The 18,677-nt window shown below is 39.6% G+C and overlaps 1 protein-coding gene across 1 annotated transcript in view; it reads right to left on the bottom strand.

Annotated features, from left to right (window-relative positions):
* RAB3GAP2 (RAB3 GTPase activating non-catalytic protein subunit 2) overlaps positions 1-18,677 on the bottom strand; it is a 102,957-nt gene that overhangs the window by 20,259 nt on the left and 64,021 nt on the right. The window contains exons 20-24 of the mRNA XM_008685680.2: positions 15,651-15,867; positions 15,175-15,272; positions 8,586-8,691; positions 8,171-8,331; positions 6,787-7,015 (exon numbers count right to left, since the gene is read on the bottom strand). Of these exons, the coding sequence (XP_008683902.2) occupies positions 6,787-7,015; positions 8,171-8,331; positions 8,586-8,691; positions 15,175-15,272; positions 15,651-15,867 (811 nt within the window). The remainder of the gene's footprint in view (positions 1-6,786; positions 7,016-8,170; positions 8,332-8,585; positions 8,692-15,174; positions 15,273-15,650; positions 15,868-18,677) is intronic.

The following is an 18,677-nucleotide window of genomic DNA, read 5'->3' as shown; positions in this document are numbered from 1 at the left end:
TGAGGGCTGGGACGCCGGGTGTGGGGCGCACATCCCGGGACGCTGCAGGGTTGAGCAGCACCAACAGAAACAGAGTTAAAGTGGCCAGAACATTAGTAGAGAACGGGCCGCAATCCTTCTGTTCCGTGACAGAGGCTGAAATTTGGCCGCTGCTGCTCTGACTCTCAGAAGAGGCACAGCAAACCGCCAGGGAAAGCCGCCAGAGAACAAAAGCCTGGAAATACCGGCTCAGAGAGTGCCCATCCCCATCCTCCCTCGCAGGGGACACGGAGACTCTACCCAAACAGGGTTGCCTGAGTATTGGCGCGGCAGGCCCCTCCCCCAGAACACAGAAGGCAGGCTGAAAAATCAAGAAGCCCACAACCCGGGCGCCTGGGTGGCGCAGTCATTGAGCGCCTGCCTTCGGCTTAGGGCGTGATCCCGGCGTTCCGGAAAGGAGTCCCTCATCGGGCTCCTCCGCTGGGAGCCTGCTTCTTCCTCTCCCACTCCCCTGCTTCTGTTCCCTCTCTCGCTGGTTGGCTGCCACATAAATAAATAAATAAAATCTTTAAAGAAGAAGCCCACATCCCTAAGATCCCTATAAAACAAGGGGCACGGCCTGGGACCCAGTCAATAATTTGGGCTCTGGAAACCCCGCAACCTCTCTTCATCAGAATGACAAGAAGGAGAAGCCCCCCCCAGCAAAGAAAAGACAGTGATTCTGTGGCCTCTGCCACAGAAATAATGGATATGGATGTAACCAAATTATCAGAAATGGAATTCAGAGTAACGATGGTCAAAATGATGAGTAGAATTGAAAAAACTATTAACGAAAAGGTTACTGAGAATATAGAATCCCTAAGGACAGAAATGAGAGCGAATCTGACAGAAATTAAAAATTCTATGAGCCAAATGCAGGCAAAACTAGAGGCTCTGACGGCCAGGGTCGCAGAAGCAGAGGAACGGGTTAGTGAATTGGAGGATGGGTTAATAGAGGAAAAAATGAAAATAGAAGATGGTCTTAAAAAAATCCACGCCCACGAATGTAGGTTACGGGAGATTACTGACTCAATGAAACGATCCAATGTTAGAATCATCGGCATCCCCGAGGGGGTGGAGAAAAACAGAGGTCTAGAAGAGATATTTGAACAAATTGTAGCTGAAAACTTCCCTAATCTAGCAAGGGAAACAAACATTCGTGTCCAAGAGGCAGAGAGGACCCCTCCCAAGCTCAACCACGACAAACCTACGCCACGTCACGTCATAGTGCAATTCGCAAATATTAGATGCAAGGATACAGTATTGAAAGCGGCCAGGGCAAAGAAATTTCTCACGTACCAAGGCAAAAGCATCAGAATTACGTCAGACCTGTCTACACAGACCTGGAATGAGAGAAAGGGTTGGGGGAGCATATTTAAAGCTCTTTCAGAGAAAAACATGCAGCCAAGGATCCTTTATCCAGCAAGGCTGTCATTCAGAATTGATGGAGAAATAAAGACATTTCAGAATCGCCAGTCACTAACCAATTTTGTAACCACGAAACCAGCCCTACAGGAGATATTACGGGGGGTTCTATAAAAGTAAAAAGGCCCCAAGAGTGATACAGAACAGAAAGTCACAGCCAATACAAACAAAGACTTTACTGGCAACATGGCAACATTAAAATCATATCTCTCAGTAATCAGTCTTAATGTAAATGGTTTGAACCATCCCATAAAACGCCACAGGGTTGCAGATTGGATAAAAAGAAATGACCCATCCATTTGCTGTCTACAAGAGACTCATTTCGAACCCAAAGATGCATTCAGACTGAGAGTAAGGGGATGGAGTACCATCTTTCACGCAAATGGACCTCAAAAGAAAGCTGGGGTAGCAATTCTCATATCAGATAAATTGGATTTTAAACTACAGACTATAGTTAGAGATGCAGAAGGGCACTATATTATTCTTAAGGGAAGTATTCAACAAGTGGATATGACAATTATAAATATATATGCCCCCAACAGGGGAGCAGCAAGATACACAAGCCAACTCTTAACCAGAATAAAGAGACATATAAATAAAAATACATTAATAGTAGGGGACCTCAACACTCCACTCTCAGAAATAGACAGAACACCCTGGCAAAAACTAAGCAAAGAATCAAAGGCTTTGAATGCCATACTCGACGAGTTGGACCTCATAGATATATATAGAACACTACACCCCAGAACCAAAGAATACTCATTCTATTCTAATGCCCATGGAACATTCTCAAGAATAGACCATGTTCTGGGACACAAAACAGGTCTCAACCGATACCAAAAGATTGAAATTATCCCCTGCATATTCTCAGACCACAACGCTCTGAAATTGGAACTCAACCACAAGGAAAAATTTGGAAGAAACTCAAACACTTGGAGACTAAGAACCATCCTGCTCAGGAATGACTCGATAAACCAGGAAATCAAAAATCAAATTAAACAATTTATGGAGACCAATGAGAATGAAAATACAACAGTCCAAAACCTATGGGATACTGCAAAGGCAGTCCTAAGGGGGAAATACATAGCCATCCAAGCCTCACTCAAAAGAATAGAAAAATCTAAAATGCAGTTTTTATATTCTCACCTCAAGAAGCTGGAACAGCAACAGAGGGACAGGCCTAATCCACGCACGAGGAAGCAGTTGACCAAAATTAGAGCTGAAATCAATCAAGCAGAAACCAGAAGTACAGTAGAGCAGATCAACAGGACTAGAAGCTGGTTCTTTGAGAGAATCAATAAAATTGACAGACCACTGGCAAGACTTATCCAAAAGAAAAGAGAAAGGACCCAGATTATTAAAATTATGAATGAAAAAGGAGAGGTCACGACGAACACCATTGAAATTGGAAGGATTATTAGAAATTTTTATCAACAGCTATATGCCAATAAACTAAGCAATCTGGAAGAGATGGAATCCTTCCTGGAAACCTATAAACTACCAAGATTGAAACCGGAAGAAATTGATTCCTTAAACAGGCCAATTAATTATGAAGAAATTGAGTCAGTGATAAACAACCTTCCAAATAACAAAACTCCAGGCCCGGACGGTTTTCCTGGGGAATTCTACCAAACATTCAAAGAAGAAATAATACCTATTCTCCTAAAGCTATTTCAAAAAATAGAAACAGAAGGAAAGCTACCAAACTCATTCTATGAGGCCAATATTACCTTGATCCCCAAACCAGGCAAAGACCCCCTCAAAAAGGAGAATTACAGACCGATTTCCCTAATGAATATGGACGCCAAAATCCTCAACAAGATACTTGCTAATAGAATCCAACAGTACATTAAAAGGATTATCCATCACGATCAAGTGGGATTCATACCTGGGATGCAAGCGTGGTTCAATATTCGCAAATCAATCAGCGTGATACATCATATCAACAAGAAAAGACTCAGGAACCATATGATCCTCTCAATCGATGCCGAAAAAGCATTTGACAAAATACAGCATCCTTTCCTGATTAAAACCCTTCAGAGTGTAGGAATAGAAGGTACATTTCTCAATCTCATAAAAGCCATCTATGAAAAGCCTACTGCAAATATTATTCTCAATGGGGAAAAGCTGGAAGCCTTTCCCTTAAGATCAGGAACTCGACAAGGATGCCCACTCTCGCCACTATTATTCAACATAGTACTAGAAGTCCTTGCAACAGCAATCAGACGACAAAAAGGGATCAAAGGTATTCAAATTGGCAAAGAAGAAGTCAAAATGTCTCTCTTTGCAGATGACATGATACTCTATATGGAAAACCCAAAAGAAGCCACTCCCAAACTATTAGAAGTTATAGAGCAATTCAGTAACGTGGCGGGATACAAAATCAATGCTCAGAAATCAGTTGCATTTCTATACACGAATAACGAGACCGAAGAAAGAGAAATTAGGGAATCCATCCCATTTACAATAGCACCAAAAACCATACGTTACCTTGGAATTAACTTAACCAGAGACGTAAAGGACCTATATTCTAGAAACTATAAATCACTCTTGAAAGACATTGAGGAAGACATAAAAAGATGGAAAGATATTCCATGCTCATGGATTGGAAGAATTAACATAGTTAAAATGTCCATGCTACCCAGAGCAATCTACACTTTCAATGCTATCCCGATCAAAATACCGAGGACATTTTTCAAAGAACTGGAACAAATAGTCCTTAAATTTGTATGGAAACAGAAAAGGCCCCGAATCTCCAAGGAACTGTTGAAAAGGAAAAACAAAGCTGGGGGCATCACAATGCCGGATTTCGAGCTGTACTACAAAGCTGTGATCACAAAGACAGCATGGTACTGGCACAAAAACAGACACATAGACCAATGGAACAGAATAGAGAGCCCAGAAATGGACCCTCGGCTCTTTGGGCAACTAATATTTGATAAAGCAGGAAAAAACATCCGGTGGGAAAAAGACAGTCTCTTCAATAAATGGTGCTGGGAAAATTGGACAGCTACATGCAAAAGAATGAAACTTGACCACTCTCTCACACCATACACAAAAATAAACTCCAAATGGATGAAAGACCTCGATGTGAGACAGGAATCCATCAAAATTCTAGAGGAGAACATAGGCAGCAACCTCTACGACATCGGCCAAAGCAACCTTTTTCATGACACATCCCCAAAGGCAAGAGAAACAAAAGATAAAATGAATTTATGGGACTTCATCAAGATTAAAAGTTTCTGCACAGCCAAGGAAACAGTCAGAAAAACTAAGAGGCAGCCCACGGAATGGGAGAATATATTTGCAAATGACACTACAGATAAAGGACTGGTATCCAAGATCTACAAAGAACTTCTCAAACTCAATACACGAGAAACAAATAAACAAATCAAAAAATGGGCAGAAGATATGAACAGACACTTTTCCAATGAAGACATACAAATGGCTAACAGACACATGAAAAAATGTTCAAAATCATTAGCCATCAAGGAAATTCAAATCAAAACCACACTGAGATACCACCTTACGCCAGTTAGAATGGCAAAAATAGACAAGGCAAGAAACAACAATTGTTGGAGAGGATGTGGAGAAAGGGGATCCCTCCTACATTGTTGGTGGGAATGCAAGTTGGTACAGCCACTCTGGAAAACAGTGTGGAGGTCCCTTAAAAAGTTAAAAATTGAGCTACCCTATGATCCAGCCATTGCACTACTGGGTATTTACCCCAAAGATACAGACGTAGTGAAGAGAAGGGCCATATGCACCCCAATGTTCATAGCAGCAATGTCCACAATAGCTAAATCGTGGAAGGAGCCGAGATGCCCTTCAACAGATGACTGGATTAAGAAGTTGTGGTCCATATATACAATGGAATATTACTCAGCTATCAGAAAGAACGAGTTCTCAACATTTGCTACAACATGGACGGCACTGGAGGAGATAATGCTAAGTGAAATAAGTCAAGCAGAGAAAGACAACTATCATATGATTTCTCTCATCTATGGAACATAAGAACTAGGATGATCGGTAGGGGAGGAAAGGGATAAAGGTGGGGGGGTAATCAGAAGGGGGAATGAAACATGAGAGACTATGGACTATGAAAAACAAACTGAGGACTTCAGAGGGGAGGAGGGTGGGGGAATGGGATAGACCGGTGATGGGATGGGTGGTGGGCACGTATTGCATGGTGCACTGGGTGTTATACACAACTAATGAATCATCGAGCCTTACATCGGAAACCGGGGATGTACTGTATGGTGACTAACATAATATAATAAAAAATCATTTAAAAAAAAAAAAAATGTACGATGCTTATGGTCCTGCAGGATATAAGCACAAGAACCCCATGTTTCCAGGATAGTAGAAAGTGATAAATCACATAAAAAGTATAAAGTTCTGTGGAAACTAGGAGGAAGAAGAGAAAATTTGCAGCTAGCGGATCATGAGCAGTTTCTTAGAGGAGGTGGCACTTGAGCTGGGCCTTCAAAGAGGAGTAAGTACAATTTAGAATCCAGAATGGGACAGGTGGGGAGAGGGAAGGGGACAGGCTCAGACCCAGAGAGGGGAACCACACGGATGCTTCATTTGAACCGTAATCAAGCAACAAGCAAGAAATGGAAAAACGGGTTAGAGTCAAAGCCAAAAGTTCTTAGAGAACCAGTTTCTATTTGTTCCAGTTCTCGAATTTCTTAAGTCTCAGAATCCCCTTAAACTCTTAAAAATTACTGACAATCCCAAGAACTTTAGCTTATGAGTTATATTTATTCATATTCATAGTATTCGAAGTTAAAATTGAGAAAATTTTAAAATATTTTTAATTCATTTTTAAATACAAATAATAAACCTACTACATGTTAATAACATTTTATGAAAATATAGTTCCCAAAGCAAGAAAAGACGTTTAGTGAGAGGAGTAACACTACAACCTTTGCAAATCTCTTCAACTGTCTAGCTTATATCTGGATTCTCCAGTCAGCTTCCGCATTCCATCTACTGGGATCTGTTGTTGTGGCTGAAGTACAGGAGGAAAAGCCAGCCTCCCACCAACCGGAAGTTGGAAAAGGGAGGGCTCTGGAGGTCCTCTGACCACTCTGAGAAGCACGGCTAATTCTCTAAGGCAGGGGGAGGTAGTGCGGATTCCTGAGCAGGGAATGGACAGAATCAGACTCTGAGAAGATTAACTGAGAAGAAGTATGTGGTGGGTTACTTTTAATTTTTTAAAAATCTAAATGTATTTTTCTTTCCCAGTCCTTTCAGTCATGTCTATAAAACCCACCAGAAACGCCCATCCCCCACAAACGTAAATCTGCAGGTGCAACGCTCAAATACGCTCCAGCCTACCTTTTCCTCCTGCCAGCAACTTTTTGACAGAAAGCCTCGGCAGTGGCTCGGCCTGCAGTGATGACGGCTTGGAGGCCGGCGAGTTGGCCTTGCTGTGGAGCAGAGTCTGAAGGATGAGACAGTCCTCCAGCTGCTTCAGCAGGAGCTTCCAGTATTCAGTGTCAAGAGAAAGGGCCTCCCAGGAATCGGTGAGGGCCTCGGAATCAGCACCCAAAACTGTCTGGGAAAACTAACAGAAAACGCACTGGTGATGCGCTGGCAAAGATTCTGGATCAACAGTCACTTGAACGAGATTTTAACTTGAAAGCTGAGGGACCGTCAGGCTACGTCACGAAACAATACACAGATGCTATTTCACAAATATCACTACTTGGCTGGATGGAACATGAGTGACAAGAGGGGACTGGAGACTCGGGGGCAACCGTGACAGAGTCTGGACATTTACAGAAAGACCTGCGGCAAGGCCCCTGATTCATGCAATGCGTACTAACAAGTTTGCAGGGCCATCCCTGACAAGGGCCACGGTCTTCTCTGTCAGAACCAGGACAGTGCTCGCTCTTCAGAATGCACTCTCCAACATATAAAATGTGTCTCCAATTCCTTCTCTCTCCATTAGAAACATCTTAATCCAGTGATATCGAATTTAACACATAAACTGAGACTGACAACGTTAAGTGAATCCCTACAGGCCTATTTAACAGACTCATCCAACGAAACGCAACCCCTAGAAAAAAATTTGATCTACCATGAGATACAAGAGAAGTTTGTTTTGTTTTTAAAAAATAAATTTGAATCTTTAAAAGATGAGGAAAAACCCACAAAGCACAAGGTCAATAGGGAACTTTTATTCAAGTCATTCAACACTCCATGCCTGAAACAGCTTCTGTTTATAAAAGGGGGAGGGTCACAAATATAACTGTAGAGCTTTAGAGCGACAACGAACCTCGAAATACTGCGGCCTAACCTTGACTCTTCAGACGAAGACCCCGAAGCAGGAGACTTGTGTTTAAGGGACTTAGCACAAATCACCACTGCTGGCAGGGAGCAGGAGACTGGTGTTTAAGGGACTTAGCACAAATCACCACTGCTGGCAGGGAGCCAGATCCCTGCCCCCCAACTGCAGTGCTTCTCCCCTCGAGGTGAAAAGTACGAGGTGACGGCAAACTTCAAGCACGCGTGTCACCTGCATAAGCAAGTTAAGGGCAGCCCCTCTCACTCCCAAAAAGACAAAGGAGAACCTGCTGACACACATTTCAAACTCCAGCTGCTCCATGACAGCAAAGACACTGTAGCCCCAGACGACAACAAGCAGCCCCTAAGCAGGCCGGACAGGTACAGACCCAGCCTCTCCAAGGACAGGTGCACCCCCGCCCCACCCACTTACTGTTTTCTCGGTCATATTGTTCGAGATCTGTGCGGCAACGGAATGCCCAACGTGTGCAGACAAGAGAGCAGCTCCGTTGTTCTCAGACTGAATACAAGCCGTGCGCATCTGCTGCCACCAAGGGGACACAGACTGGGAATCCCAGGTCTCATCGATGGCCACTACGGGCAAAGAGAGAAAGTTAAAAAAGAAACTTTGAGCTTGTCAATCTTTCTGCTCAATCTTTAACATTAAACATAATGTTGAAACTAAATTCCCCACTGATGTATCTGTAAATTTCTGAATTAGAAAATAAACCCATGGGGCGCCGGGGTGGCTCAGTCGGTTAAGCGCCTGCTTTTGGCTCAGGTCATTTCCAAGAGCAGCGGTCTACATCTCAAGGCCCACGGAACTACAATATCCACCAGCCTTTTACCTTTCATCTTGCTCAGAAGGGACAGCATTGTATGAAGACAGCACACAGACTGCGGTTTATCCAAAATATCTTTTTCCTTAGACAGCCAAACACTCAGGAGCAGAGACTGAAATCAAATTAAATAATTTTCAGTAATAAAAAACCACAATGTTGCAGTTTTCAAGAGAGCACAGATGTGTATATGAGTGATTCAGTCCTTTGGGGTAAGAAATAAGGGGCTGCTCGTTACATCACACAACGTGAGGGCCGGAACAAGGTACCTTGTCTACTTAAGAGATCCTTTATCATCTGTCAGATATGTAACTCCCACTGTTGCCATCTCTTCTGTGGGTTAAGCTTGCCTTCCAGGTTGAGGCCTGATTAGGGAGCATATTACCAGAAAGGTGACTACCAAGTTACACAGATCACTGTAGTTTGGGGAGAAGCCACTCAGCTGATGGGAGGAAAGAAGGATCTGGGGCTGTGGACCTTACCGCACATTGGCCACAACGTACTGTGGACTTGGCAGTGCTAAACAGGTTAAGTAAAACTATCAGATTCTAGTTTTTAAATTACTAATAAGTCATGAGAAACAGACTTTATAAGCAAAAACACCTAAAACAACATAAGTGACTTTTAAGATGCCTATGAACTAGCTTATCTACTTAAAACTGAAATATTTTAAGATGTACAAAATTTGCACACAGATAATTCTGGGATGAGAAGTTCAATGCCACGCACCACGCCTGTAAGTACTGGTGTTTGTGAAAGCCTTGTGCTTTAATTCTGCAGGACCTTCATGTAAAAAAAAAAAAAGCTTGAAAAGAAAAGGTTGGCTACCAGTTTAAAAATATTAGTATAAATACTTCTCAAAAATGAAGAAGAGTAGGAAGTTGAAGTCGTGTGTGAAGAAAATTAACTTAGGAGAACAACCGAAGGGCGAGGAGATGGAAGTACTCGCCAGGCATCATCCCGTCCAATCCCAACAACCTCGTGGCAGGGACGGTCTCCCAGATTTCACAAATGATGAAAAGTAACTTACCCAGCACCATATAGCTAATGAGTCAGGACTGAAGTCTGAACCAAGATCTGCCTGATTCTAACACCCGTGGTTTTTCTCTTTAAAAAACTGCACGTGTATAGACATGTACATGTGCACATAATTTGTACCAATAAACACACGCACTTTCAAAAGGAGTCTATTTCTCCCTTTTCAGTTAGTTCAACCTTCTTTCGTCTTTCCCTATTTCAGCCTTTCTACCTCATCCTATCTGGAAACTTATTTATTTTTTACAACCAAATATGTGCTAACAACAATAAAGGCTAATGGTTACAGAGAGCGCGCAATGTGCCAAGTCCCTGGCAGCTTTCGAAGTAGAGCTATAGAGAGCATTACCGGGGGGGGGGGGTGTCACTGCTTTATAAAACTGGGGTCGTATTATACCACGTGCATTCCACTTGCCACACAACGTTCTGTGTGGTCCCCAAAATTTCAACTGACTTTATCCACTCATCAAGGTTATTCCCTCTCTTTTAGGCCTTCTCGTTGCCTCACACAACACTGCTACTTATAACCACGAGCCAGGCTAAAAAGAATGAGCTGCCTGTAGAGGCGACAATGACAAATTGACAAGATCAACTGGAAATGACCCCAGTGTTTGGGGCGCACATGTACTAGGAAAGCAAATGAAAAGGAAATAAGGGGGGATGGGAGAGCTTATATTTTGGGTTCACTCTGATTAATTTTAGGCACAGAATGTATGACCAGGGGTATTTGAAGAGCACACCAGGTTTCTAAACACACCTATGGGTTTAGTGTCTTTCAAAGCTTAAGTCATCTTTTCACCAGCAACAAAGTTTCAAAATGTTCAAAAAGATGGACAACCCAAAGAGTTAGACAAATTAAATGCCATGACCTGAGTCCCTCTTCATACTATAAACTCTTTTTTTCTCTCCAACTAACCACTCCCCCTATCTACTACCACCACCTTTATTTAGCAAATTCTAAAACAAAAAATCCTAACTCTCATCTCTCTAGGTCAGCCCTGTTTCTAACTCTCATGCAACAATATAATCTTTGCTTATTACCTAGTGGGTGCTCCTCTTTTTTTTTTTTTTTTAGTTAACTTTAAAAATCCAATCAGTTATGCTTTAGTTAGCATGTTAAAAGTTGGTGTGAAATAGAGGTTGCCATGGGAGCTATCAGAACACAATGACATAATTTTAGAATCACTTATAAGCAACAGAAAGATTTTTTAAGCTTCAGGAAAAATTAAGGTAAAAGGAGAAAAATAATCAAAGAGGAGAATACAGAGATAACACATAAAAACATACGCATAAACACACATAACAGAAAAAGAGAGTATACAGAAGGTAACGATCTCTGCAACTAGTAAATACAAAAACAGCCTTTCAGAACATCACAGCAAAGAATGTCACACTGTATTATTCACAATGTGGATATTCATATTCTAAACGTAAACTATGCTATTTCACATATAAATGTCCCATACTGACATATTAACAGATGATATCTGAGTATTAGATTTTTATTAAGAGAAACCTTGAGAGGAAATTTAGTTAATTCCTCTTTTCTAAGTCAAGCATATCTAAGACTTGGTAAAACCTGTACCTAAGAATGAAGTAGAAAATTCCACTGGTTCTTGGTAGATGCTTCTAATGCCTAATGAACTTTACTTTTTGCTAAGTATCCTCCTCCTGTAATGTTAACATCCCAGCTGTTTTAAACCTTCCCTCAGCAGAAATGCTGGCAGACAGAACATGAAGAAGCCATCTGTTAGCCCTGTCTCTACTTAAACTTATTTTCTTAGTTTTTTGAATGAGCCTTATTTTCTAGTCTTTCCTAAAAACTAGGTCTGTTTTAGTATACGGAATTAAAACTTGATAAAATTCCAGCGAGGGTAATTATAGTTTTAAACATGTAAACATTTAAAAAACTATCAGGCTGCTGTCTGTGAATTACGCTAATACAGTAAAATACTGACTAAATCAAATTTAAGTTTTACAGAAAAATTGGAGGGAATAGTACATCTAGAAATATTTCCAAATTTAACAATATACATATATATGTATACGTGTGTGTGTATATAGATTATAAGCAGCAAATTTCTTCATGAACATAATTCCAATAAAACTACCATTTAAAATAGTTCAGAAAAAAATAGGAAGAGTTAACATTTCAGATAATATACCTTTATAACACTAATATATTTTGCTGAAAGACCTAACGCCTTTTACTCATGACTTTTATAGGCTTATCTCCTAAAAGTCTATTACTCTTTTAATGTAATACAATAGACATTTATTCTCTTTTTAAAAAACTATTTGAAATTTAATAACTTAGAAAAATGTTATTGGTCAATATTTTCGCACTGGCACTAACTGCTTTGGGAATGAGCGAGCTGTAAGCGAGATGCACACTTACTCCATGGGTACACAAACCCCTGCACTTGACCTTCCCAAGGCCAGGCGGCTTACTCACGGCCTGAACGTGAGGGCTGCGGTTTCCTCTGACCAATGTGACCACAATGACCAAGCAGGCTTTTTAAAAAAGTGGTCTTATTGTACATTCAATGTCTTACTTTAATTCTTGGGCTTTGTATTTTGGTTTTGGGGGGACAGAGTTTGAAGAAGTTTCCCCTTCCCTTCCCATTCATACTATTATTTACATACTTTCGGTGAAATACCTTATTTCTCTGTATTCAATGGTAGGATTTTAAAAACTTACGCAATTGCTTAAAAGCATTCAGCTATTGATAGAATACTTTAAAAACCTAACCATAAAATATTCGTCTGAGAAAAGCAAAGGGAAAGTGACCAATCGTTTGGAATGCATGAAATACAGTTTGAGTTAGATAATTTTTAAAAAGAATTTAAAATTATCACCCATTTTATAAATTCTATAGCACAATAATATACTTTCAGATCATAGCTTTATGGATTTAAAGTAGTGAAATTTCCTATATATCACTTTATTACACACACACACATATTTTTTATGTGTATAAAAAATTTATATTTACAATATATTTACAATAAAGTTCACTAATTTTACAATAAAGTTGTTCACAATTTACAATAAAGTTCACTAATTTTAAGTTGGGGTGGCCAACACCATAAACACAGTTAAGAACACCTTCATCTGCAAGCTCCCCTGTGCTTCCTGTAGTCCATCTCCAACCCCCACCCTCATCCTCTAGCAAACGCCCATCGGCTCTGTCACTGTATTTTTGCTTATTCTAGTATTTCACATAATTAACATCATACAGTAGGTAGTCTTGTTTCCGGATCTTTTCACTTAGTATAATGCTTCTGAGATTCAGTCATCTATTTATTACACAGTTATTCTGTGTATCGGTTCATCCCACTGTATGGATATACCGTAACTACTCGGGTTGTTTGCACTTTAGGCTATTATGCATAAAGCTGCTTTAACTTTTTATTCCAAATCTATGTGAACATAGGTTTTCATTCTTAGATAAATACCTAGGAGATTGCTGGATTTTATGGTAAACCTCTGTTCAACATTATAAGACACTTTTATTCCAAAGTTGTCGTATTAGTTGGCATTTCCATTAGCCGTGTTCGAAGTTCTGACTGATCCACATCTCCATCGACACTTGGTGCCATCAGGAGTCTTAATTTCCATCATCCTCTTGAGTAAGAGACTGCTGGGTTTTATGTGGCATTCCCCCAACAGCGAATGATGCTGACCACCTTTCAGGTGACCATTTGCCATTTGTAAATATACTTTTTGGTGATGTGACATTTCAAATCTTTCACTTTCCTTATTGTATTGTCTTATTATTGAGTCATATAAATTCTTTCTTCATGTGGATTCAATTCATTTATCAACTGTAAGTTTTGAAAGAGAGGTTTGCCTTTCAGTTTCTTAACAGTTCTAAAACACAGAAGTTCTGAATTTTGATGAAGTGTAATTGATCAATATTTTCTTTTATGGTCATGGTTTTTGTGCCCTATGAAATCTTCGCCTGAACCAAGCTTTCTCCTGTGTTTTCTTCTGTAAGTTCTGTAGTTTTAGCTCTTATATTTATGTCCCAATTTGAGTTAATTTTTTATATATGGCTTGAGGTAAGATTTAAGGTTAATTTTTTCCCTGTTTCCTGAACCCCAGATTTAATGCAGACATTTTGATACTGATTAAACACAATATAAAAATAAGAAGTATTCTGTACTCCTCTTATTTCAGCATCTCAACTCTGAATAATAAGAAATACCTCTTCTCTTCTTAACTTTTCATTTTATAATAGTTATAGATTCATTAGGGGCACAAAAAAAATGCACAACAAAGTCCCACAGACCTTTCCCACACCCTCCCCTAATGGTGACATCTTACACAATATCAAAATCAAGAAGTTAACGTTGGTAAAACCCATAGAGCTTATTCAAATTTCACCAGTACTGCACGCACACTCATGTGTGTGCATGCAATTCTATCAAATGTGTAGCTTTTCAAAAACATCACCATGATCAAGCACTCAACTATACACCAAGACTCCCCTGAGTCAACCCTTTGTAGCCACGCCCATCCCTCCCATCACTCATCCCTCACCCTTGGCCACCACTAACCTCTTCCTATCTCTGTAACAGTGCTATTTCATGACTGCTACAAAAATGGAATCATGCAAATACATGTCTTTCCAAGATGGATATTTTTCCACCCAGGATATTTTTCTCGCAGCTCATTCAAGTTATTGTGTGAATCAATAGTTGAGTCTTTATTGTTGAAGCGTAGTCCACAGTAAAGATGTACCACAGTTTGTTTAACCATTCACCCACCGAAGGACATTTGTGTAGTTTGCAGTTTGGGGCTATTATGAATAAAGCCGCTTATGAACATCCATGACAACCTATGCATTTAACTGCCTTACTGCAAAGTAACAAAGAATGGAATCTGTTTTTAAAGGATGTAAATGTTCGATTAAAACAATACATGAACACAGTCAACAGTCTCAGAGAGGAGATTGCCCAGATCCTGGCCAAAATGTAAGGTGTTAGTGGGGATGTGAAAGAGCATGTTATGTGTGCACGTGAGGGGGTTAGGGTAAAGAGAAGGGAGGACAGCAGGGTCAACCCTCCGCCCCCCAATCCTGTGCAGAAGGGCCAACGTTTAGTGTTGTTGTTTTCTACTGAATGATTCTTTTGTTTTACATTTGTTATAGTACAGAGACTAAACCCTAACTTATATTCAAAGTTTGTGAATGTTTGATAACAGTTTTGTATTGCTCTAAGGGAAGGTGATTTTGTTCTCTAAATAAGATCGTTTTTACTTCTAATATGATCAATTTCACTGATGATCACAATCCCCTACAAATGCATGCATACGTGTCAGATTCTAAATTCATTTTAGGCCAACCATGGAATATGCCCGCTAGAATTTATAGGGAATTACAAAAATAAAACAGTATTACTCAATTAAATATGGTGATTATAAATTTCTTTGACCACTTTTGGAAGGTTTTCATGTATGGTCTATGATATGCTTTGGACAATGGTTTAAAAAAAAAAAAGGACTAACACTTCTGGATAACATGAGCGGGGAAGAAAAGCGTGCAACAAGAAAGCTTACCAACAACAGCTGAGGACTAAGGCCAGCTGACTCCAGAGTGTGACACATATCCTCGGTAGAGCTTTCTCCATGCAAACACTTCCAAAAAAAGAAACTGCCTAGTAAAATAAAAGCAAAATGCATTAACCAATGGCTACTTACCGTTTGGAGTAACACTCTTCCTGAATTGCAATCTAGATCCCCAGAGAAGCAAACCAGCATAAACAAAAGAAATTAATGTCTCCATTTGCTTGATTTTAAAGCAGAAGGCAAATCATTACATGTCTAACACTGTCTTTTCAGTATATGTATTAGCCAATAAAACTTTTATGACATAGTGCCTACATATCCAGAGTATATTTTGTTCGCTGAAAAATATATATTAAATTCTTAGCTTAATTTTAAAAACAAACTGAATCTTTGAGGTGCTATAAACTCCTCCCAGGCTTTCCTCCAGAAGAGGCGGGATTCAAAGAGCAGTTTATCATTCCACCCACCTAAAGCCACATACTCCTCTTCACTTATCTTCTTTATGTTGATCACATCTTTCTCATATTCTAAATATTCCAGGAATGTTTTTACAGGCAACACACCATCCTTATCATCAGAAAATCGGACTGTAGCAGTCCTGGTTTTTTCCTCTTTGTACTTCTCTAGTAATGCCTGGAGTTTAAGCAGTTCTTTTTCATCAAGCCTCAGTAACACAGCCAAGTCCTTAAAAAATAGGGGGAAAAAAAAAGTTTTGAATACACCGTGTCTCTTCCTATGACTCTGCCACAGGACTCAGCCCCATTCTCTGAAGTGAAATCCAAGACCAAAAGCAAATGATGACTTGTCAATTAACTCACTCGGCTTAAAATTTTACTCACCAATTCATGAGCTGGATATTAAATAACCTGAACTAATCTTGAAATACTATATATTACTAAAAGTACCATTTTTATAAAATTTCTTGAGAATACTCCATAATTTTCTAAAATGTTTGAATTTTACTAAAATTGTATTAATTTAGAATCAGAAAAAAATTCCAAGTGTATCAACTGCAACTCTTGTGATTCTAAGTAAACTAAAGGCCTATTTGAAATTGAATATTTATTAAGCAACATAAACACAATAAAATAAAAAATACTGGAAACCAAGCCTCACTGTATCTACACATATGTCCTCTATGTGGCTCTCGGGGATACAGAGGTTGAAAAGTTACAGATATATCCTGCCAGCCTTTCAAGCTATCTTTATAGACCATACGTGCAAAAACATCTCCTGATATTACTATTATTTTTCTAAAGTAGGGATAAACACACACACAGACATACGCTTAAAAGACCATAAATTCACCATAGCAAGCAAAACATCCCCCCCAACATACTGTTGTTTTTAAAAATAGTAGTAAACTGCAGAGTGCTACGAACACACACCAGTCGTTCAATGCTATACTGAATTATATGAGGCTTATATGAACTGCGTCCCACAGCAACAAAAAGGTCTCCAGACTTGAATTTTAGTTTTATATGCACAAGATTAGCCATTCAGCCTAGAAGCAGACTGTACTTTTTTTGAAGGATCTAAACAAGTTCATAGCAAAATATAATTTTAATTCTTAAAAAGTGCTTTAAAAATCAAAAATAATAAAAAAGAACAATCAGCCAACTGATATTTTAAATTTTGTAATTTTTCTCTTCTCTTTGCATACTGTATTGGGCTATCAAGTGAAAATGAATTCTGCAGAGGATTACTAATGACATATACTTAACTTTCTTTGGTGAGGTAGGAAAGTTTGGATCTTTTGAAAAAAATTAGGCATCGAAGAATCGATGAACTATCTAGGCAATCCTGCAGACATCATTTAGTCAGCTTGAACCTTATCGCTGTTTGAAATGATTTACACTGCTGCTGAAGTAGAAAGGAAAACAAAAAGATCCTGAGAAGTGGCTTTGTTGTTTATAATGGCAATTGCAGAATATTATAAGGACTGTTAAAATGCTTTATGAAATCTATCTACAATCCCGAGGTTAAAAAGATTTTAGACCATTTTTTGACGGGTCATTTGTTTTTTGAGTGTTGGGTTTGAGAAATTCTTTATAGATCTTGGATATCAGCCCTTTATCTGTAATGTCATTTGCAACGATCTTCTCCCATCCCATGGGTTGCCTCTTAGTTTTGTTGACCGTTTCCTTTGCTGTGCAGAAAGGAGCTTTTTATCTTCAGGAAGTCCCAAAAGTTCATTTTTGCTTTTGTTTCCCTTGCCTTTGGAGACATGTCTTGAAAGAAGTTGGTGTGGCCGATGAAGAGGTTACTGCCTATGTTCTCCTCTAGGATTTTGATGGAGTCATGTCTCACATTGAGCTCTTTCATCCATTTTGAGTTTATCTTTGTGCATGGTGTAAGAGAATGGTCCAGCTTCATTCTTCTGTATGTAGCTGTCCAATTTTCCCAGCACCATTTTTAAAAAGATTGTCTTTTTTCCACTGGATATTTTTTCCTGATTTGTCAAAGATTAGTTGACCATAGAGTTGAGGGTCCATTTCTGGAGTCTCTATTCTGTTCCATTGATCTATATGTCTGTTTTTGTGCCAATACCATGCTGTCTTAGTGATCACAGCTTCGTAATACAGCTTGAAGTCAGGCAACATCATGCCCCCAGCTTTTTCTTTTTCAACATTCCCTTGGTGATTCGGGGTCTTTTCTGGTTCCATACAAATTCTAGGATTGTTTGTTCCAGCTCCCTGAAAAGTGCCAATGGTATTTTAATAGGGATGGCACTGAAAGTGTAGATTGCTCTGGGCAGGACAGACACTTTAACAATGTTTGTTCTTCCACTCCATGAGCATGGAATGTTTTTTTATCTTTTTGTGTCTTCCTCAATTTCTTTCTTAAGTGATCTGTAGTTTCTAGAGTATAGATCTTTACCTCTTTGGTTAGATTTATTCCGAGGTATCTTATGGTTTTCGTTGCTATTGTAAATGGAATCGATTCCTTAATTTCTCTTTCTACAGTTACATTGTTAGGGTATAGAAAAGCAACTGGTTTCTGTGCATTGATTTTGTATCCTGCCATATTGCTAAACTGCTGTATGAGTTCTAGTAATTTAGGGGTGGAGTCTTTTGGGTTTTCGACATAAAGTATCACGTCATCTGCGAAGAGAGAGAGTTTGACTTCTCTGCCAATTTGGATGCCTTTTTTTTTTTTTTTTTAAGATTTTATTTATTTATTTGACAGGATAGAGACAGCCAGCGAGAGAGGGAACACAAGCAGGGGGAGTGGGAGAGGAAGAAGCAGGCTCATAGCGGAGGAGCCTGATGTGGGACTCGATCCCATAACGCCGGGATCACGCCCTGAGCCGAAGGCAGATGCTTAACCGCTATGCCACCCAGGCGCCCCCAATTTGGATGCCTTTTAGTTCTTTCACTCTAACAGCTAGAGTAAATGAGGCAGAAGAACGAATTAGTGATCTAGAAGATAAGGTGATAGAAAGGAAGAAGCCAAGGAGGCCTGGGATAAACTGCTAAAAGCCCATGAGAACA

Source organism: Ursus maritimus, unplaced genomic scaffold (genome assembly GCF_017311325.1).
Source record: "Ursus maritimus isolate PB19 unplaced genomic scaffold, ASM1731132v1 scaffold_2, whole genome shotgun sequence".
Lineage (NCBI taxonomy): Eukaryota > Metazoa > Chordata > Mammalia > Carnivora > Ursidae > Ursus > Ursus maritimus.
This window is presented reverse-complemented; position numbering and strand designations above follow the sequence as displayed.